Genomic DNA, 23,630 nt, shown 5'->3' with positions numbered 1-23,630 from the left:
GTCAAGTGAAGCCTGTGCTGGGCACAGCCATCTGGGGCTTTACATCTTCCCAAGCATGCTGTGCAGTCTGATGGCATCTCTTGCGTAAAAGGCATAGACTGACAGGGATTCAAAGGAGACGCAACTGCTGCAGTGAAGAAACTCCTTTCACATCAGGGAAAAAGGTGGGGACGGATAAAGCTGTGAAAAATAGCATTTCTGGTGGGTAGAAGAGGAACACTAGTAAAGACAGAAGGCCCTTCACAAACAGGCTCTTCTGCTTTTGGGGAGCGATGATTTTGCCAGCTTTAAATGTCCTTTAAAAGAGGGCAGGCAACCCGTGCCTACAGAACTGCTCCCAAAGACTGCGCGCAACGCGGAGCCTCCAGGGTGTAGCTAAGGCATAATAGCTAGTTCCCACTCATGTATTTTGTTTGAAGGGAAAACTACTTTCACTGCGCTGAGCGTTAACAACCCAACCGCCGCAAAGGTAACAAGCTTTTCCCACCAGGGATAAGCTTGGAGATGTTTTAAAAATGGCAGTTTTGAATTATAGTGGCCTCTTGCTAGTGGGTACTACTTACTGAAAAGCAGCATTTCCAAGGCTGACGGTTTGGGCTTTCATACAAAAGTCCCCCACTAGAAACTGGGTCTTAAAACACCATTAAAACAACTGGAAGCAAGAACATCAAGCGTGATGGTTTGCCACCTTCCAACCTCTCTCCCCCGACCCATAGCAACAGGCTGAATTCAAACAAAACAAACAAACACACAGGAAAGAGTCTGTGGAGATTTTACATCAGCCTCCTCCAATAATCCCCATCCAGTGATTCTCGGGATGGATGGCTTTCAGCCACACTGCTTCCTGACTGAGGGGGAGGGAGGCTGGGCTGGAGCAGCCGTAGCAGGGAAGCCTGCTCTGAAACACCCAGGCTGGGCTACTGGTAACTCAGTAAGATGGGCGCTTCCCCTTAGGTTTATGCATGGACCAGCACCAACCTTACCAGCATGCCAAGCTACTTGGATAGCTTGGTTTTAGGGGAGAGATCGCCATGTATACCCATTTGTCATAGAACAGCTATAGATTCACTGCAGTCTGCAAGCAAGCCCTCGTTCTGCAGCTACAATGTGGTTAGGTGTGCGCTGAGGAGGGGCTGAGGCATCCTGCAATGGTGGCACCATCTCCTGCTTCTCAGAAACCGCCTTCCAGCACTAAGCAGCCTGAATTGGGAGTATGGACTGAATTGGAACCATGCAATTTTTAATGAGTCTACTTATTGAATTTTTAATTTGCAGATTATTGACTGTACGGACTGTAATGGCTTTGAACAACAGGGTGAGTGTGTATGCCAGACATCTGAAGTAATTCTATGTGAAAAGAGATGGCAAATTGCTGGAGCCTTTAATTACACTATTATTTAATAGTATTAAGGAAGGGCCTGAAAAAACAGAATACTCTACCCCAGCACATTTATCTACATCTCAATAAAATGAAATTATATTTGTGTGAGGGGAGGGGAGGGGTGGCTCTGAATATATATACTTGTGTATAACATTTCTGAATGGGCTCGGTATGAAAGGACAGGGCATAAAGAAGTGATGGATTCAGTCCGTGGGATTTTAACACTTTTTGCTTCTATGATCCTATAACCCCCCAACACCAAGAAGGCATTAAACGAAAAGTAATTAGCTTTCTGTCCTGCTTTTTTTTACACATATGAAGACGGTTAAAAGAATGATGCTGTCACCGATCCCTACATCTGTCTGCATGTTGTATGCTTTACAGATGTAGGGCCCGATGCCACAGAAATGGGGACACCCAGGGTTTTTTCGGCAGGCCCTTGGCAGCATGTTCAGCACAAAAATCCATTCTCAGCAAAGAAGCAGCAGCCATGGGCTGGCCTCTTCGCCATAGCCAGCCCGGGTCATGCCAGGCATTCCTTCCCTCTCTGGCAGCAGGGTACCACTCTTCCTTCGTGATTTTATTTGGAAACAAAAAGAAACAACATTCTGTCATCAAACATCAGTAAGGTATAATTATTATAGCTACGTTTTACCTACCACAGTGAACATTATTACTATGTGAAGATCACAAATACCAAGCCTCCAGGAATGTCACACAAGAATGTCATAACTAAGCCTACGTCTAAAATAAACACTTGGGAAAACTCTTCTCAAAATCACTCTGTCTACCTACATGCAAATGCATGTTATTAAGGGCTGCTCTTTGAAAGATTTGAGAAATAACTTGTGCAAAAAACAAGGATTGTTGTTGCGGGGGAAAAAACAACAACCATGCAGAGGGCTAATATTTTGCCATGACTTCTCTCCAACTGGTGGTGTTGGAAGGAGCCCTGAATAACGGCAGGCCACAGCTCAGCCGAAACACTGCAGCTGCTCAGGACGTGCTGCCATCAGAAACAAGTCCGAGGCCCAGCTCTTCTCTCCTTCATACTGACTATACACCTGACTTGTATTTCTGCTGCCCCTTGCCAACAGCTGCGTCTCAGGCAGGGAATTCAAAGCTCTGTGATAAAAAAAAGCACCTTTGCTAAAATGTAAATACACTGTGCCCAACAAATTAATCTGAGTAGGTGTCAGTGGCTGCCTTAGATAGATACAGTTTTACTCACTTCTGGCCAGCTCGTGCATTGAGGTCTAGTGTTAAAAAAGAAGAGACAGCGAATATATACCCTGTCGGAAACAGAAATGGCACGCAGCAGGACAGAGCTTGTCAGTGGAGGGATGAGCCAAGGAAGGGAATTTTACAAATTCCTTTCAATGTCAGGTCCTTAACATTGCAGCAGCAATTCTGTGTACTGAAGTTTTGTTTCATGCCCTATATATATTCCCTTTTCATGGAGAGAAAGCTGGGGACTGAGCTTACTATTCTTGGAGTGCTGTCGTGGATGGGTGGAATACTAAGAGAACGACATCTGAAAATGTACACTCACAACGTCTTATCAGTATTGGACATACATAATTTTTTCTTGCGAAGTTTTTGCTATGAAATTGGTTGTCACAGAAATTCGCGTGCTTCTCCTTGCTGTTTTTTTTTTTAAAAAAACCCGCTACATTACTGTATTTTTTGATGTCTTATTTTAATGTTCCTTAAAGATAAAGCCAACCGTCTATACTAAAATTTCATGCACCCTTTTCTTTGGTTGAACAGAACTGCATTCTCACTACACAGTAAAATTTCACATACATTCAATAACTCAGTAGACTCCACTCAGATGAAAATATTCACCTGTAAGCACGAAACATTTCTGCCTTAATTGAATGTAAATGCAACCTTCCTCAGCACACGCTCTCTCAGGCAAAAGAAAGTGCGTGCGCCATGGCTGTAAAGCACCACCGTTTCATCTGCTACCACGGGAAGGAAGGATGTTTTAGTTGAATAACTGAAGCACTGGCCCTTGCTTTGGTCTACTCTAGGACAACTAAATTCTAAGGTTGAAGAAGGTTTCTCTCAGCCAAAGTTTTTGATAAATTATAATTGGTCAGAATTATAAAACTGGCACTTATCTACTTGATATAGAGACTTTATGTAATGCTTTATGAGAACAGGATATATGGACATTTGAAGTGTTTGTGGCTAAACACAAGTTGGCAACTACCACCGATAGTCCACCAAACATACTGTTCTTTTAATAATCTCAATTTTTAAGCTGAAGTGTAATTCACTACAGATTTTCCAGAGCCCACTATAAATGAGACAATGGCAGCGTTACTCTGCAGTTTTGTTTGAAAACAAGAACTATTATTGACTGTTTGTGGAAATGCTGAACAATGAACCAATATTTCCATCGATAGCGTTTAATCTCTTGAGTAAGGTTGTCAACCAAACCTTTATGTGCTCTTTGCAAGGCTTGCATTGGAGCAATTGGAGCACAGCAGAGAACTGCCGTGGCTGGAGCAGAGTTCTAGAGGAAGAGCAGCAGAAGAACCCACCCAAAAATTCCCTATTTAGTATGCTGAGGGTCTGAAAATGAGGATTGTTTTGAACATTGTGTGTATGAATGCTTTGCATGAAGGCTGCCTGGGATTATGTCAGCTTTGATAAAGATGAAGCAGAGCTTAGAAAAGATGTACAGGCTTCAGCCACAGAAAAGCAATACACAGACACCTTCCAGAAAAGTTCCAAGGTAAAGGGCTTGCAGTACAGCTGGCCACCACCAGGTCCCAGGATGATAATGATGGTGATAATAGTAACAACAACAACACTACTACTGAATTAATTCTTTAATACAGACTAGATAATAAAGTAACTAAAGCCACCTAACATGTAAGTGGGAGAATTGTTTTCGCTTTAAGTGAAGAAGGGAGAGCTACTTCTGCATCAAGACATAGCAACTTTGATTTCAGAAAATAGGTACATTCGACGCAGCAGTCAGCGAAGTAACTGAGAGAAACCAAAGAATTAAGCACAATGGAAAGACACGGTGCTTTATTAATAACGCTCACCTTTAAAGAAGCATGATAGGCCCATGGCATTTAATATCAGTGCTTATCAGAAGCATCTCATGAGATTTCAGCTCTTTTAATGTACGTCTCACAAAAGAAACACTACTAAAGAGTGCTGACTTCAATGTTTTCCTACTGCTAACAGCTGCCTTTCAGGGAAGATCCCGTGAAGCTTTCCTCTTCCACATTTAACTGACTGTGGATTTCCACGTTTAATTGAATGGGATTCAATAGCAGGAGCAGAGAGAGTTCAAATTGTCCCTCTGGGGATTCGCTCACCAGAAATTACTCATTCATGCCATGACATTTTGAGGGAATATCATAATGTCGTTTTGGACACAATGTCATAACTTAGAGGAACAGAAGAATAAGATGGAAACATCAATTACGATAAAAGAAAGGGTGTAAAAATCACGCTTTGCCCTGTGTCCTTCCTTTCACAGGGAAGCCTAGTTCAAAAGAGACTGCTCTGTATCTGCAGTCCCTACGTATATTCATGATTGGGTCAGTACCATCAGCCGTGACAGGTCACCTGCAGGCCATATCCTGCTGACCCACATTCATCCCAGCCAGTCCAAAATACTACGTGGCAGGATGGAGGAGAGACATGCTGTGGAGACCGGTGTAGCAGGAGAGTGGTATCTGCAGGATCTGGCCCTTTCCCACAGCACAGCATGGTAAAAAGGGACTGACATAGATATGGTGGGTACACTTGTCTGATCGTACTACAGAGGGGAGCAGAATGCAAAACCTTCATATGCACATGTATGTACATGAATATGTATATGTATATGCACATGTGTACGCATAGACGTAGATATATAAAGGGTCCACAGTCATTCTGGCGATTCTGCGTCATGTGCTGACACTGAATTACATTAGCAATACAGTGTAATGTTTTTTAAAAACATGCAAAGTAAGTGTGAAAAATAGGGCAGATGCAGAACTGTCATGGAAAGGGTGGGTGTTTGAGGCATTTAATATGGGGATACACCACCTTACAGACAATCCACCAGTCATGTATGTCCTGTGTGAGAACAATGACTTGAACCCCCTTCCAAAAACACCCCTTGCACGGCTGATGAGACACAAGCTGGGAGGTAAAAGGGGACAGAATTTCCTAGTGGATTACGGCTTGAGGAGAAAGTTGACTCGACCCTAGCCTGCATGCATTAAAAGCCTGTATTGTAATCCTTTCCCTTGGTCTTCAACCTGCTATCTGACTTACATTAATTAAATATAAATGCAAGTAAGAATGAGTTACTTTCATCACAAATAAATATGTTAAAATGAATCCATCTGTTTTTGTGGTCATCAAACTTCAAGGAACAAGGCTCTAAGTTTGTAAAAACATAAACCAGTGCTAAAGGACACCTTTACGTTCAACGCCCAATTTTAAGCTACTTCTTACTCTTTATACATTATTTCACTTACTCTGGTAAATTTTCACTTTTCATGCATTACACTACAGCTGCTATACCAACATTAAAAAGGCGCTAAACTTTTTACCACAGTGCACTGAATGGCATCAGTTACCATGTTTTCAGTAAATATTTGTAGAATGGCTTTTTCCAGGTCAGATGGGCTGCCCAGACCCACTGCCACCCACCCCAACTGCCCCACTGGCAAGTTAAGTGGTGGAGACAGCCAGAGGACAACGTGCTCCCAACCTCCATGAGCAGCTCTTTACAAAGACTTAACGGGGATAGTAAACTTCCTAAACCTAAATAGGGCTTCATCACCGTGATATTATAATTATTCAGTTTTTCAGTTACTGCTGCAACTTCATTTCATTTAGCAGTAGGCTTTTTAGATTACAGTCCATTTATTATCAACATTTTTTTTGCACAGAAGGTTACAACGGTTTATTAATCCATCAATGGACTCCCTAAAAATATGATCAATGATGCTGCATGAAATGTCATTCTTTATACACTTTAGGAGGTTTGGCAATTAGCACTTCAAAACATTATGACTGTATTGAAGGTTTAAAAAATACTTGTAAAAAAAATACAGAACCATATCCCTGAAGAGTTCTGCTGAATTAGAACAAAATGCTGTAAATCTTACTACCTGACAACACTACTTTTATGAAATTGTTAAAAAATGCATGTTATTTGCAATTTATTTTTTTTTCTTTAAGTATTAGAGCCAGCATTTGATTAATGAGACTGTGTCTACAGCAACTCCATACTGCTGTGGTTCCTCAGAGCCTCATTTCAGATGTACCTTAAAGCCTGGGAAGGACTGCTATTTTCCAAAGCATCTTATTAAAAGAAAACAATCTGACAGAGCTGCTTGCTCAATACAGTGTAGCTATGAACCGGGTGAAGTTATGAAACGCATTATAGTTCGCTTTTTTTGGACGAAGAGAGGCTCTTCAATTCTAAAAGTGTAAACGGGTGAAGATTGAATCATGGCAGTGAAAGTGTCATAAATACATGTCTCATCACTCACCGCACAGTGTGCAGATACAGCAGCAACACCTTACTACAAGCTGAGAGGGAGTTAATGCCATACACCCTCTTGCACTACATTCACGTTACATTCAAAGGACAGAACACTTTTCTGAGCCTTGTTTTAAGAATACTGCTTACTGTAGCAGCGTGCCAAATATTTTGGTTGATATTTAAATAATTCATGAATGCTAAACTCATCTCTTTTTTTAATAGAAGAATAAAACCGTCATATTCAGAAGCTGACCTTTTTACTCGGCTATATAAACCCATTAACAATACGGAAAAACATATCCCAAACATAAAAAGCTTTGAAATATCAATTTAAAGGCTACTTTCTGCTATATCCTTTATTGTAAATGTTACCAAAAAAAAAGCAGAAACCAAAAATCAATTTTTAATATATTTCTTCCTACCACAGGGCATCGGAAACATTAACAGTTTCTGCATCTACATGGCTACTCTTTACAAGCTTTGCTCTTCCCACAAGTGCCTTTAAAGCATGATTAAGGTATGTTTGCATATACATTTGAAGTACTTCTGGATGTAAATTAATTAACAATAATGCAGTACACACAAACAACTTTCCCATTGTTTCATTACCCAGAATAACATTTTGACATTTACATAGCTGCTGTAACTTAGGCAAGAGAAAATGTTGCACATTTTTTATTAGTTAACTGGATTCCCAGTTTGATGTAGGAACCAGACTTCTGGAGTTAAGTTTTGAAGCCACTGCTGTTCTGCAGAACTCAGCTCTAGTACAGACATTTTTTGAGAAAGTTTTCTGCCTCTAAACTTTCAGTGGTCCAGGAACACTGATTAGGTCTTAAAACTTCCACTGACAATAGGCATCACGATAAAATTATCGTGCGGTAGCTCCACTGAAGTGAATGCTATATAAGCAAGGGTTATGAACAGCCTTATGCAATCCAAGTGTGGAAATGCTCCCTTTCTTCTTCTTCCTTGCTTCCAAAACCTCTCCTCTTTCCATCATAAATCTGTACACGTACACTTCTGCATAATTTCCACACTCCATTTTTTAATGACATTTTACCCTACTGCTCCCAGCCACTCCAGTTTCCAGGCTTTCCTTGCCACTATTACTCAGCCTACTCTGTCATGTTTATGGAGATGATGGTGGAAATTTCCTCAGTAATCAAAAAAGAGCAGTAGGTGCCTTTGCAAGCCTGCAGAGAGGAAGGTCTGGATTAGGGATCTAATTAATTAGGGATCAGGAACCTAAATTATGTAGATCTCTCTATATTCACAATGTAGATATTTACTTCCAGAGGACTGGTTCACTCTGTGACTAAATCAGGCGGGTGAGATATAATCTAGATATTTTCCTTTAGGTTCACATAACATTCTATCATAGGTTTCATGATTATTACCAGATCAAGGTCCTGCTCAGCAATACAACATATATGTGTATATTATTATTCTACTAATAAAATGATACTCCATGCCAATCAGTAACATGTACTTCAGCCTAGAAGTAGCACACTAAACTAGAAAGCAGAAAAAAGACAACTGGAGGACACTGAGACATTGCGAAACCACTGCAGAAAATTAAACTATGTTTGCTTGGGCTTCAGGTTTTTCTTACACTCTTTTATCTACTTTTAAATACCACCAACCTTTTCAGATTGTCCCATGCTTAGAAGTGTTAGTCAATCTACTTGATAGCTTGTGGCAAAGACTGACCCTGGTATTATTGGAAGAATCTATGGGAAGATACCAGTATTTCAGAAATATACAGTAGCACTGTTACAGTAATACTGCAACATTACAGAAGTATTACAAAAATTCTCCCTGTGCCTGGAAACACATTATTTAAACTCCACAGTGCTGCACACCCAAAGCCTCTTCTCCAATCAACTGTAACAGACTTGGCTCCACAAAGGCAAACTGGATAAATATTACTCTTAACATATTAAAAGGAATAAATGATAAAACCAGCTTTTCATATCACACGAAAGCCATCAATGCATGTCATGTCATTTTAAAGTGATCTTTTAAGTGTTAAAATAAACAGCAGAAACGTACAAGGCCACGAAAAATTTTTTTGTTCCCTTTTAGAGAAGGAAGGTAATCCAAGGGATTTAGAAATAATTGTACAGCTTCAGCACCGAATAATTGCAGTAAGTAAAAGCTTATTTAAACTATTTTAACCTGGAGCTTTACATCTGTCAGGTCAGGGCTGTCAGGTGCAAACTCCACTCGCAGGGTATCACAGACGCTTTCTAAATACCCCTGCATATCATATATATTGCTGCAATGCCTTGGTGCATCAGGATGAGTTAAGAACAGTCTTGTCCCTAGATTTAATGATAATCAGTATGTCATTAAAATGTGATTTCATTTTGGGTATGACCACTGTCAAGCTACAGGCATGGTAATATTCCTGTGGGAAACCCTGTTGAGCCCCCTTAAGAGAGACCTATCTCTGCCAGTAAGGAAGGAGCACAGCCTTCTTAAAACAATGTGGCAAATGTAGGGTCTCTCAAGAGGAAAAGATTTAATTCACTTTTTCATGTTAGTCGTTGCTACCTATTGATGTCCTAAACCTGCTGCTGAATACTAGGGAATTCACAGTAAGCAACCATAAGGTAAAGCTTTTACCGGCATGTATCTAAGCATTAATTGAAATGCCTCAAGGCAGAGTAAAAATGCTTCTGAAACATTTACATGAGATGAACAGAGCTCGGGTAAGAAAGAAAAAAAGGGTATTCTCAACAGTTTCCTTTATAGATATCTGCATCAATTAGTCTTTAAATACAATGAATTTTTGACTTAAGCTCTCAGAATTAAAGCCTGTTGCAAAGATCTCCAAGGTCTCGAGAAAACGTGGCTCAATGAAATACCCTGGAACTATTTTTATCAAAACAGCACTTACAGGATTGGTCTTCTAATAGCAGGCTTAGAAGACACTGGGTTTGGTTGCTTTTGGTTTGGTTCTTTTTTTCTTTTGAAGGCTCTCAGGGAGTATTTGTCAGGGAGACTTTGAGGCTACATAATTTAGGTACATCATGCTCCTGTGTACAGCACACACTACCAAACACACAATTATGACCAAATCTTAATCCTCCTTCCACTGTATCTTCTGAATAATAACCTGTGTCATTACAGAAAACCATTTTTTACTGCAAGTGAGGTTGTATGCCAGAGTAACTTCCCCTTATCCCACTCCTGCTGCAATCCTGGTGAGCCATGTTGAGCCCTGGGTAACATGGTAGAAACAGCATGGAGAGCCTGGCCCTCGCGTGCCCGGTGGGGCACAGGCCAGGGAATCTGCAGGGAAAGATGGCGAAGGACTGGATGGAAAGCACTAACACACACCCCTTCCAAGCAAGGTCTGGGGAGGAAATTCTAATTTTGGAGAAAATTTTAATTTTTTTCTTGCAGAAGTGATGTGTCACCCCGCAAAGTGCGATAGCTGCTGTCTGCTGATAACTCTGTGACAGGCAGTAGTTGGGAGCATCAAGCTTTTGGCAGCCTGGGATAAGTTGGCATCACCCACAGGCTTTTTGAGTTTGATTTTCTGGTTACTCCCTGTCACTTCTCTAGTCACTAGCATGTGCAACACATATCCACATGTCCATGGTGCAGCTGATGGGAACAGCACTGCCTGGGGGAGGCTTGATGGGGCTGTAAGCTGCAAGGCCCAAACTGATAAAACTCTTTGGGAGTGAACTTCTGATTGCACTTAGTGCAGGGAGACTTTGTGCAGGTCCTGGCACCAGGGGTCCCAGCAGGGTCCTCCACCCCTGGGGAAACAGGGTTCTGAAGCTGTAATCTGACTTAAAAGCTCCCAGCAGGGAACGCATCCCGCTCCCAAGCAAGTCGCCAGAAACTCTAGTGATCCGACTCCTGAGAAAGCATGGCCAATTTCCCCTCTGAATTTGTTGGGATCATCTTTTAACCCTGGCATCTCAGCTTGCCTTTTTCGCCTATATTAAGGACCTATCTGCTATTAAAGGTATCGTCTTCACGTAATACCTTGTAGACCATCATCCCATCATCTCACATCCTCCTCTTGGACAAAGTAAGTAGATTGAACTTCTTAAGTCTGTAATTGTAGGGCCCATTTTCCAGAGATTGAGTGAATTTGCTACTGGCTTTAATGCTGTCGGGATTTACTCTCAGTGCTTCAGCTGGGGTAACTTCTGTGCTCAGGTCAGAAGAAAATGTAACTAAACCATTGCTGAGTTGTTCCCATTCCAAACATCTCCTCCAAATCTTTCACTGTACACTTAATATTTTTCAATCTGCTTTAATTAAGGCTTAGCAATCAGAAGACAAAATCTTTGAAGTTTAACATTTCAATAGCGTGTGAAAATGTTAAATGCTAAGTCCTTTTGTATAAGCCTTATTCTGTTTGTTAACAATTTTCCAATATATGAAACAGCTTGTTCAAAGCAGATAAAGAAAAAAAGATTGGTGTGGATAATACCTTGTGGCTAGCACGTTCCTTAAATTCAGTTATTTACCAAATGTTATGCTGGTGACAGTAGAGTGCTTGGCAAAAGCCAGACAGTAAATCATACAAAATTATACTCCCATGCAACCTTAAATTTTGCATTTTAATTGTCTTTAAACAGATCGTGCCAGTGTTATAGCCTAAAATATGTAATACAGTTCTAGATAACAGAAAATAAACTGAGAGATCAGAAAATAGCAATAAGAACTATGGAGGGATGTTTCCTCCCAGTGCAGTTCATTTTATGCCTCTGAAATTGCAAGTAAGCAAAATAGAGGCATACCACTACCACAGGCTGGACGGTTACTTCAGTACCACTCATATCTAGAGTGGTTGCTAGTGGGGAAGCACTCACAGGAATCTGTGTAATGAGTATCTTTGTGGCTGAAGAACTGGAAATCAAAGACTTACAGGCATGTGACAAGTAAGTCAAGGATCTGAGAAGCCTAGGACTCTTTATTTCCCCCGAGAGCTGGGCAGAGAGCTGTAAGAACATACTGTACCTATAGTATATAGAAGTACAACACACTAAATATGGATTTATAATGGTATTTTTGGACATAACTTAAAAGGACTCTTTCACGTTTTGGTCTGTTTTTGTTGTTGACAAGAAGGTCCTTGTGCAATCCTGCCTGGTCCCTGTGAAATGTATGCTACCCAGTCTAGTTTCCATCATCTGAGTGCTCTCATAACCGACTGAACTTGATACCTAGGAAAAAATAAGCAGTCAGAAGTCTCAATACAGATACTATAATATGTATCCTAATAGCTTTACTACTGAGAGACTGTTGCTTGTTTTTATTGTTCATAAAATTTGTATTGATAACTACTTAAGCTATATAAATGATTCCCACATATGACATTCCTGATAATCTATAACAAGCCATCAAGTCTACTGTTTGTGGTAGGACCCACCCATGAAATCAGGCAACTTTGTCCATAATTTTGAAAGTAATACTATTGTAAATATTGCAGTAAAGTATGCGATATAAATGCAAGTGTACCGTAATATCCACAGCGTATGTATTAATGCAACCATTAAACAGAATAGTACTGCCACAATATTAATACATTTTAGATTATAGTAGCAGAACTAATACACATTAGGTTACATCATTTTCCTACAGTAATTACTGGAATACTACATTATCCATAAGAAACTGCCATCTGCCTTCAAGAACTCGATTTCTCTGCCATTTCAGAGCAGCAGGAGCACAGCTGCCCTCTCTGGAGACAGAGCTCCTGCTGAGGAACAGCACCAGGCATTTCAGGAACAGCAGAGGTTCACAGGTCAGTGTTTTGGTGGTGCTGACTCCTTGGAGCTGCGTAGGTACCACTGACATGGGAAGTTCTTCAGGAAACATTTGCTGCAGGTGCAGTCTTACCTGGGAGCTGCAGATGCCTGGCACTTCTAGGTTCTCTAGATTTTGTTCTCAAGTCAAAAAAACCCTAATAAAGATGCTGTGGGACAGAACAAGAGGACCTTTGCTTTGTGATGGTGAGAGGCAAAGGTGTTTTCTGATTAATTTACGTGATTAACGCCAATCTTGATCAATGAAGATGACAAAAGGCCATAAACTCCTCCTGAGATAGTCAAGGCTTTTCAGCTTACAGAAAACAACATAAATATTCATTTGGCTTATAATGCAAACTGAAAATCCTCATTTGACCAGTTTTGAGGGCCAGAAGTAATCCTTACTCCTTCAGAATTCCTGTTCTCAGGAAAAACGCAATGCCAGACTGTTGCCACAGGCCAGCCCTTGCAGGACACTGAACTGAGCATCTTCAGCCATCAAACAGGGTCTTCATTTCTCACTGCATGAAAGAGAGAATCTCAGTCCCGCAGAGAGTACATCAACAATGCTATCTGCCCGCTAATTAAATCTATCTCTGAAGTTCCCCGACTACTGGAAAAGTAACAACTGTTTTTCAAGAAATTTTATAGGAAAAATACTCTGCTCAATAAAAAAGATTTTCTCCTTGCAGAAAATGTGCAGAACATGGAAAGACACTGGCATGAGCCACACAAAAATCTAGGAAGGTAATATTGGTAAGAAATGTGCTTCCTGATCTGGAGACCCAGGTTCTCCATCCCAGCATCTCACATTCCCACATGTGATTCCTGTTATTTTATGTCCCTCAGTTACAAGACATCTAAATCAGTAGCACAGGACTTTCCAGTGCATGCAAAACCCTGCATATTAAAAAAATGGACATGTGCAAATACCATTAATTTCTAATACAGTCATTTTTCTTTTGTGTCTCAGAAAATCTTTCTACTTCCATTTTCTAGATCAGCTCTTTTTAAATGGGCACTGCATCCCCACAGCAGGAATGTACTGGGGCAGGGGCCTGCCCAGGCTCTAGCTGAGCTGAGTAGAAAGGTTTATGGTGGAAGACTAGGCTTTGCTACATCCATGATTTACTCCCTGCACTGACACGCCCTTCTCTGCTTCCAGCAGGACTCTGAAACACATCTCGTTCCTTCCTCCTCCAAAAAGGCAGCCAGCAGAAGGAGCTGAGTTGAGGACCGGGCCGAGCATGTTGTGGAGCTTGTTTGCCCATTCCTTCTCTTCTCAGTGCTCCTTGCTAAGTACTATGGAGTGCTTACTGGATCCCAGACACATCCTAAGGATGCCACTTGGCTGGGAAACTGCTGGGACAAAGCACAAGGAGGCAACAGTGAGGAAGTGAGTGGGATAGGAAGGAAGGAGCACAACCAAGCAAATCCCTCTGGAGTCAGGCAGCATCTCTCTGCTCCATACCTGCTCTATCTCCCACTGCAAGACTGGTTTTCAAAGCAGAGGGAAAAGCAGGAGAGTACGGCAAGAGAGAGAAAGACAGTCAAGTAAAGCAGCTCTGAACAGTACCTGCTTCAAGAGAATTTTGCCCCAACTAATACTGGCAAGCCCATAAAGCCACAGGTAAGTCCCAAAATGCAAGTTGTGTCCTTTACATCAATGAACAATTCACTGGCTGGAACTTAGTTGACAGCAACACATCCCAATATTCAGGGATAGCCAATGTCTCCAAATAAAAGATGTGCTTGAACTAGAGTAGCTCCCTACCAAGGCACAGGAAGTCTCAGGATGCTACAAAACGGTACACAGACTGCTCCCTGCTCCAGACGGCTGACGGGGAAAGCCCACATCCCTCCCATTGCACAGTGCTGCAAGGATGCCCATGGGTAGTGCCCCTGTGCAGACCAAGCTCACACCTGCTGCCTCTACTCTTGGGATGCGGGGAGAGGCACACACCTGTACCCAGCTTAGCAGGCTTCAGCTCACCCCCCGAACTCCCCACAATGTGGAACTGCTTGTTTGAGGATCAGAAAACCCCGAACAACTTACACCATACCACATCCACAGCACACAAAAATTCTGCTTCTCCAAGTCCTCCTGAAGAAAGAAAAATTCAGAGGAGAGAGAGGGTGTGCCCCTTTAACAGAGAGATATAATTAACCATTCCAACAATTTATCAAGGTTTCTCAGGCATTTCCAATCACAACAATTTTAAATCAAGGTTGCATGCTTTATTTCTGAAATAAACACTCTTGTTCAAACAAGAATTATTTCAGGAAAGTTTGATAGTATATGTTATAAAACGAGGTCAGACTAGATTATCACAGTATTCCCTTCTGGCATTATAATCTATGAATCTATAAAAAAGAGAGGATTTAATTGATGAAGTTTAGCCCCATTAGCCCCTCATTACCAGATGACATTGTCATCGTTAATCTCTGACTCCGAATGACTATAGATCCAAATTCAACCTTTTCTCTCTAATTTTATATACATTTTATATCTATGATATACACACATGGTTTCAAGGGATTATAAAATCCACCCTTTACCTTTCCCCTGCATTAAGTACATGGAAAACATTAGATTTCAGAATTATCCTGTTTGCAGGGCACTGACACTTTTTCTTTTGCTCAAAAGGAGTTTTTTCCAGTAGATTTTCAAGGTGAAGGAAAGGAACATTGATTCAGACCAGACAAAGATGTCCAGGGATTGCTATGATGAAGATCTGAGGCTGTGTGGAAAATGACATGCAAAAGTCATACACAAGTAGTTGACATAAATGTACTTTCTTTTTAGCTCAGTGACAACGTTACACAGACATCCTCATCTGGATATGGAGATGATCGTAATGCTGTTACCAGGGAATAATGATTTATGAAAAGTCCTGCTGAAGCCTGGTTTTGGATATCAAGTAAATTCTGAGCAGCAATTTTCTTATATCCATTTATAATCCCCCCACCCCCCCCCCCAAGTTTGCAAAAGAAAACAGGAATAATGGAAACCTTCAGACAGTCCATTAATTTTACACCCCCTTATATCAAGTCATTCCAATTCATTTCTCAGGCATTTACTTTACTTTTAAACTATTTCTCCTGTCCAAATTTTGTCCTCAGACAAGAAACTGGACTGAAGTGGAGCAGCTATTTGATATAGCTTCATTACAGGCAATGAAGGAAAACAATCTGTTGAGTTCACTTCTGTTTGGACTGGCCTGCCACTGAAGAACAATTGTGATTTAAGGATACCTGCAACATGTGGAGTATATAAATAGAGAAAATGCAGATGAAATATTGAGTTGACAGAACTCAATGGCAAAACTGTTAATTTTATTTCTTTCCAAGCATACAGCCTCTCTCCCACCCCATCTCTCAATTTCATAGTGCGATTTTTATTTTTAGCATCTAAGAGTGAATAAGTTTGAACGCAATAACACATTTCTTCAATGTTAAAACCAATGTTTATGGAGACAATTCTTTCAGGTATAGATGTCCCTGTCTTTGGCCCTTGGAAATAGGTTGAACCTTCCTGATGCTCGGCAGCACTCAGCGCTGGGCACCCCATGCCCACAGCTGCCCAGGGGTTAATAAGGGAACAAGGCAGCTCTTCAGCAGTTTGCTCCCAAGTGCATTCACCAACCAGAGGACACACACCAAAAGCCTTGTCTCTGTTCTTCTCTTTTTCAAATTAGAAATAGTCTTTCTTTCTTGAATGGGCAGCTGAAGAATGAATCTGCGTGCAGTTTGCTTCTCAGAAAAACAAAGTAAAGAAAGATATTTATAGCTCAAATCTAAAGTAAACCATACCTGAGAAGCCAGATTAGACAAAAGTCCTTTTTTATCTGAGGTTTTTGGTACAGATTAGGGAGGATTAAGACAGTATCCTTCTCTCACTGTCATGTGAACGACTGCAGCAAAGTGCAAGTTTTAGCCGGCTCCCCATTAACATGAAAGACCAGCAATGTTTAAAGGTAGGCACAGAAGTTTTTCTACCAGCCTGTGTCACTTCCCCAGAGCTGACAACAGAGAGAGAGTTCAAAACAAGTAGTTTGGGTTAATAGTGTACTTGCATGTAAATACATAAAAGCTTCACTGCTGTAAAGCTAATTTAAAAAAGGACATTTCTCTTTATAGTTCCCCTGAGTATAATAGAAGCTATGATATTCTTTCTACCATAATGTACGTTTCATTAAAGAGCTGGAGCTATAATTGTCTACATCAGTACGTAGCGGCAGACTGGATGAATTGTCCACATAAATTGCTTAATACAACTCTGAGCCCTGTTCCAGAGCACTGGTGACTCCTGCAACTGCATCACAGAGTCCCACCTGAGGTTATGCCACTGCCTGCAGCTCTCTGCAGGGCTCTGGACAGACCCAAAACAACCCCAAACCCCATAAAACCACCTGGTGCTGAACTCCACACTCCACAAACAACACTGCATTAAACATTTAAACCCATTCACTACATTCCACAGTGGACACGATTACGTGCCAGTAATATGGAAGATTTATGTGACAATTATGTATATGAAGCGATATGCAGGCTATTATCATTCTGAATAAATCAATAAAGTCAACTGAAAAATTAAACTGAGCATGTATGGAACATTTGACAGCAAATACATTTCGGTCTCTTAAGCGCTGTCATTTTCATTGCAATTTACTGCCTACCCTATAAGAGGGTTAAATCAGAAAAGTGAATAAAGCAAGAGAAGAGGTCTCAGAAAAGGAACTACAGCGCATTGAATCGCAATTTACCAGTAAATCAGCACGGCAGAAGGAAATTTTTGTCATAACAGGGCTGTAACATTTTTTTTAAAGCCAGTTTTGTCTTGAACTTGAAGCTAACGTTCATTAATGGCAATTTTAGGACTGTACTAAAATATAAAATATACTACAAATGTAGAGGTGTAATTTCATTGGTTTAAGGTTTCTGTGCATTATTCCTCATAAAATATGAATGCTGTTATCGACTCCGTAGGTAGGACGCAAAGTATCACCTTTTTAAGCTGAAGAGGAAAGAGGGAAATCTCTGAGACAACAGCCATTTTCCAACCTAGCGTGTAGACTCAGCATTCTCCCAACAGAGTTTTTTTGATCTTAATCACATTTTGACTTTCATCAAGATATATTTGCATGAAGGATTTAAGTTTGCCCATTTTTCATCCTGCAGCAAAATACAGAGTAGTTTCATTTAGAACGTACGGTCTCTGAAATCATTCACAAAGGCAGCAATATATGGTGTGCACTCATACACAGTACTTATATATATATATATATAGGAATATTATCTTAAAGAAGTACCTCTTAGCACACACATGAAAGTTTGCACTTGTTAGTCCACAGTGTTTTAAGCCAGAGAGCAGTAACACAGCGAGCAGCGTATGTAGCATATCCATGTGTACCAGGATATTAAATGCTGCTTCGTGAGTGCCTTTACAAGCCTCCGTATTCCCTGCCCTCTTTTGTGGAAGTTATCGCTGTATTAGATGTTGTTGAACATATTTGATATGAAAGCATTGTCTGTTTGCTACCAGTATCTAACGAGAATCTCCCCTAGAGTTGCCAGCAAGGTGCTGATTAATTAACTGAAGTAGTGAAGCTGAATAGTACAACAGCTGTTTAGAGAATTGTCATTAACTCGGTCTCTTTCCCCATCTATTCATTTCCTTGCAGCGCTACCACTAAACTGTAAATTTGGGAAACTTTCCCTTGCTCCTACCTTCACTCGTCCACGTTCCATACTGAAGGAAGGGGTGGCTGGTCAAGGCTTATTTAGAAAAAGAGAAGGGAAGCCAAGGAGGAGGGAGAAGAAAATAAACTTCCTGAAAGTCACAGCTCTGCTGTCACTTGTCAATGGCAGCTGACAATAGATGGTCCTCCAGGCAGAATGTCAAGACAGGAATCACATCTCTCCTCTGCTGATTGAGAAGTTCAGCAGTCTGACAGCCTTTCCCCGGGACTGCTGGTGTCCCATGGAGGCAGCGCGGCTCTCCCAGCCGGCAGCAGCGCGGATAAGGGCGGCTAAGCAGCTGCAGCCCACTCCCACGGTGTAATGACACTTGGCAGAGTATCCCAACCTGTGGACCTCAGCTGCCCCACTGCATAAAGATGATTATTCAGGAGAGTATAATCTGTATTAAGCGGCAGACGGAGGGGTGGGGGGAAGTGTTGATAGGACACGCATTTCTCATTAAAACATGCTGGATAGGCTTTCTGCACTTTGGAGGAGCTGCAGATTTCAAAGGAGAAGGTGCGATGAATATTTCTTTCATTATAGCCTGGGCAAAATTAATGCAAGGCAAAGTTTGGCACGGTCTCCTTGGCCTGATCACCTGATCACCTGAGCAAGCTCAGCTTATTCCACTTGACGTGCTCTGCTGTGACACACTGGAGATCAAAACATTAACACCAGCTGCATCTCTAACTGCTACTCTCTGCAATTTAATTTAATATTATGCTTCTTCACATGGGCCTCGCTTTATTATGCTTGAGAATTATGAAAACTGGAAATTACACATGTGATTAAACACCATCTAATCACTCCGTGTACTAAATAAGCCAAAATGCATCGGGAAATAGATCAGGTACAATTTTGGTGTGAAACAAATGAATGAAGGAATGTATTGCATTGATATAGATGGAGCATCTGCCTCGTGATAAAATTAAGTCTTGTGACAGAAATAAATCACTGTAGGGGAGAACGCAAACCATTAACCAATAGGATTTTGTCTTTTCTTCTTATGTGATGGGACTTATTGGATTCCCTGATGTTAGACAGCCAAGTGCATCCATGATATGATGATAAATCAGGAAGACTACACGATCTGAAATTTAACAGCACTTATTTCTGAGATGTTAAGATAAAGGAAAAAAAAATACTTTGATTTCTGCAAGTAACTATTAAATTGGGAATCTCCTTTTCTGATAATCTGATATTCCGTTACTGTGTCATATCATCAAACAATGCCAGCAACCAGCAGTGGGTAAAATAGATTTCGGACTAAGATGAATACAGGAACCACTTATCTTTCTTTTTTCTTTTCCAGTATTCACAGTTTTATCTAAAGAACACCATATAAAGGTTACTGTTGACATAAAAATGTACTGTTCTTATTACATTTTCGTTTTTGCATGAATATATACTTAAATGGAGGCAAAAAGTGTTTTCTGTTGCTACTTTCTACATTTGAATGAAAAAAATCCATATGCTACGTTAAAAATACAGAATAAATAATGGAACTTCAGCATGTATAGTGGTTGATAAATGTGATTCACAAAACATATCTTCATGTTTTAATAGCTTTCCATTGTTAGAAGTATGCTATTAATTAGTAGAAAAATGGATTCATCTATCCAGGATGTACTTGTGTTTCTTGCTTTTAACCCTTTTTTCTCTATCACAACTTTTGGCTACTACCTCAAAACATCAGCAAGTGCTGGAAGGGATGTAATTGAGGGAATATTTCTAAGCAAGATTTCTGTAGGTGCATTCTTGAGCAATCCTATGGCACTGTCACTTCAACAAAACAAGAACCACAATTACGTAAATGATGAGGTCACGATTAAAATTCAAACAAACAGATGAAGGTAAGGAGTATCAATAACAGCACTGCTAAGCACAGCACTGACTCAGCTGCCTTTGGTGGAAATACTGCAACAACTGAAACATGATGGTCTTGCAGGCAAGGCAGCTACTGCACCCTTTGATCCCGGTGTCCATATGTGACTGTCACCGTAAAGCCACTTTCAAGCCACTTTCTCCGAGCTGCCTCCCTGCAGCCTGCCCTGCGGTAAGCTGTGTGGGGGAGTGGCTGAGGAGGGAGAGAGGGTGGAGGGGAGAAAGCACTGAATGTTGATCACTTGTAATTATGGTAATCTCCTTCAAAAGCTTTAACTGCTCTAAACTCTGGCTGTCTTCAGACAGACCTAACTCCATGCGACACCACCATAAAAGCTGTTAAAGAAATGTAAACTACTCCGGCTGGGTGTCAGCCTTTAATGAGCGTGTGGTGCACAAACATGGGGCACTCCACACAAGGGAAGGAGATACCATAACTCTATCACAACCTGACGGGAGCGGTACCATTGGTAAAGCCCGGCTCTGCCACAACACAGAGTGAGCTCAAAATCACACAACTGAAGCAAGGAAAAGCCAAGTTGTTTCTAATTACTTCTCCCACCTGTTTGGGAAACACCGTGCAGCACGGGTGAAAGCTAGTTATTATTTGACACCCTCCGGCTGAAAAGGACATGATAACTGGCACTTGCTGATGTCCCTCTGGGAAGGGAACTGCGTCAGAGCAGGCAGTTAAGCATCCCACCACACTGTACGTTAAGAAGCCCTGATATTCTCAGTTCTTTGCAAAAGAGACATGAAGGAAGGAGCGAAGACAGAGGATAAAACTTTGTGGGCCAAATAAAAAAGTTGTCTGGAGCCACGTGTCACAGCGGGGATATGGGGGCTGAGATAAATGAGACAGCAAGGCAAACCAGCCAGCACAGGACTGGGAGGGGTGAGATGCCTCTGCAAGGTGCACACCAGCCATCCAACGTTGGCTTAGGCTGGGCAGGAGGAGGATGCATACAGGAGGAAAGTCTTGCCCATTTCTCTAGCACTCACGTAAGGTAAAGAGTAGGCTACAAGGCTGCCCTGCATCCATCCTGTCAGAAGACCAATCTAGTCTCCCAGACAACAACCCAGCACACGGTCCCAGACATCCACTGGTGACAAAAGCAGGCTGTTTAGACCAAGTACCATAGCTAAAAGCCACGATTATTACTTTGAAGAAGAAATGGACTTCATCTAGCCGTGTCTGCAACCTTTTCTCATACCTTTTCAGCGATATTTTAGCAGGCAAGTTTGACAGTTGTGTTTAGAAAGATCAAGTTTTAAGTGACTAGACTGCAGTAGTCCATCACATTTGTATCACTATGGATGTAAACTTTACAATAACTTCATCAGGTAACTCTTATTTCCACTCTGAAATATGGCCTAGCCCAAAAAGACGAAACATTTAGCATTGCACCACCAAAGCCAACAAGAGTTTTGGGGCTGAGGGAGCAAGAGCAATGCCTGATGTACCTGTAATTATCTGTCAAAACCACATGCAACTCCCAGAAATACCGTTCGTGTTGTTCTAACACAGATGTTGAAATCAAGTGCTAAAAAAGGCAGGAAATGCAGAGCTTGAATAGATACTTCAACCAGACTTGCGTCTCTGTGCTTGTGCCTTATAAAAAAATTCTCTAAATAAATAAAATAAAAAAATAATAATAAAAAAGAACCTTATTATCATCCAGTGTTTCACACAGAAAAAAACACAACAGTGTACCAGAAAACACTGAGATTTTACCTAATGTTTGCTTAAAATTATTCCATCTCAGGGTTGGGGGTTGCATGTGTTTTGATTGCAGTTCTTCAGCTTTCTCCATGGACTACACCTCTGCTGCCACCCCCAGTGGCTGCATCACAGTGATCCCTGGTGAAAGCCCTCACCCAGGCAGCTGTGGGGAGCTGGACTGTCTGTGGGGCTGGCTGCCATGGCATTTGGTCCCTGAGGTTCCCTCCCACTCTGTCTCCCCTTACCGTGAGGAAATTTCCATGAATGCAAAGCCAGCTGACTTAGTCACCTCAGAGCCAGAATGGGGCAGGTAGTGTCGACCATCAAAGAGTTTGGACTTTCACGTCACTTGGAGACCTGGGCAGGACATTACAGGCACAAGCAGCCTACAAGCCCTACACTGCCAGAGTAACGCAGTTCCAAGACCACTCTTACCTACACTATATTTAGGCTGCTAGCGCAGGAGCAAAGATGTGTTTTCTTGCAGACTCTTCATTTAGATAGCTTAGAGTAAGCTCAGCTGGAAGACCAGATGGCGAGATGGGCCACGGTGGAAAATGGTGTGAGATAACCTTTTTTATCCACTATGATCAATATATCAGTGGAAAAATCTGAAGAACAAGAGCAGAGATGAATACATGCATAGCAAATTGCATTTTAAATTATTTCCACAGAAAGTTTAAGACTAAATTTGTTTTAACACCCATCTATAAAATCAGGGCATAAAGCAACCAGTATTTTATCACCAAGAGCATTCAAGTTTGGTTGCCCTTCAGAAATGAGGAAGATCAGACTATAATAGCTTTATATGTGAAAACAGTCTTTGATTGACAGAATCTAATCATCTGAAGGGCAGCAAACCCACATTAGGAAAGCAGAATTCTCTGTTCAAGTTCTGGCTTGCAACATCTATTAGCATCTTAACATTCACTTGTACAAGTTTTTGCTAACTGAACATATTATTATTCTGTTACTGTGGTAGAAAAATAGCGACCTTTCTTTCCATGATAAAAATATGAGGGTACTTTTCCTGTAGTTTATATATCTTATACCATAGGTCATTTTTAAAGGCTTTTCTTTTTTAGGTCCCACCATTTATCTTTTCATTCTGAGAAAAAGCTAGTTTATTTAGCACAATAAGACCTTCACACAACTTTCCGGTATCAATTATTACAGTGACATGGCAACTCCCGTGTGAAAGGTTTCCTGCAATGTGTCTTGTGCAGACAAATAAACACAAGGGAAAAAAAAAAAAAGACAAAGTACACATAACCTCCTTGCTGTCTATCTTACAAAAATACCTGCGAGCAAAGAGAATTAATTGGAAGTTTGATCACAGAAAGAAAGCCTTGTGCTGGCAACCCAACATTAACATTCTAAAACTTCAAACCAAAAAAATCTGAAGGAAAAAACATGGTGAAGCATGTTTTGCAAAACAGATTTGGGGTAGGGTGTAGGGGGCACAAAATGCTATACATGAGTGTTTTGCTAAATGTGCAATATTACAAACATTTGACTGGCACTAAGATAATACAATTCTCCATAAAAATAATGAGCAGCTCTGAATAGATAAGTAGGCCATTACCAAGACAAACACCA

The 23,630-nt window shown here is 41.0% G+C and overlaps 1 protein-coding gene across 2 annotated transcripts in view; it reads right to left on the bottom strand.

The window, feature by feature from the left end:
- PPARGC1A (PPARG coactivator 1 alpha) overlaps positions 1-23,630 on the bottom strand; it is a 372,938-nt gene that overhangs the window by 109,613 nt on the left and 239,695 nt on the right. Inside the window, exon 1 of one of the 2 annotated variants that reach the window (XM_027799850.2) lies at positions 18,410-18,660. The exons of the other annotated variant lie outside the window; for it this stretch is intronic. Coding sequence (XP_027655651.1) covers positions 18,410-18,430 — 21 coding nt within the window. The 5' untranslated portion in view covers positions 18,431-18,660. Of the gene's footprint in view, positions 1-18,409; positions 18,661-23,630 lie in introns of those variants that run through there. 2 annotated transcript variants of the gene reach the window in all.

This window comes from Falco cherrug, chromosome 1 (assembly GCF_023634085.1).
Source record: "Falco cherrug isolate bFalChe1 chromosome 1, bFalChe1.pri, whole genome shotgun sequence".
Classification (NCBI taxonomy): Eukaryota; Metazoa; Chordata; class Aves; order Falconiformes; family Falconidae; genus Falco; species Falco cherrug.
Note: the sequence above shows the minus strand (reverse complement) of the source record. Positions and strands in the feature narration are given on the sequence as shown.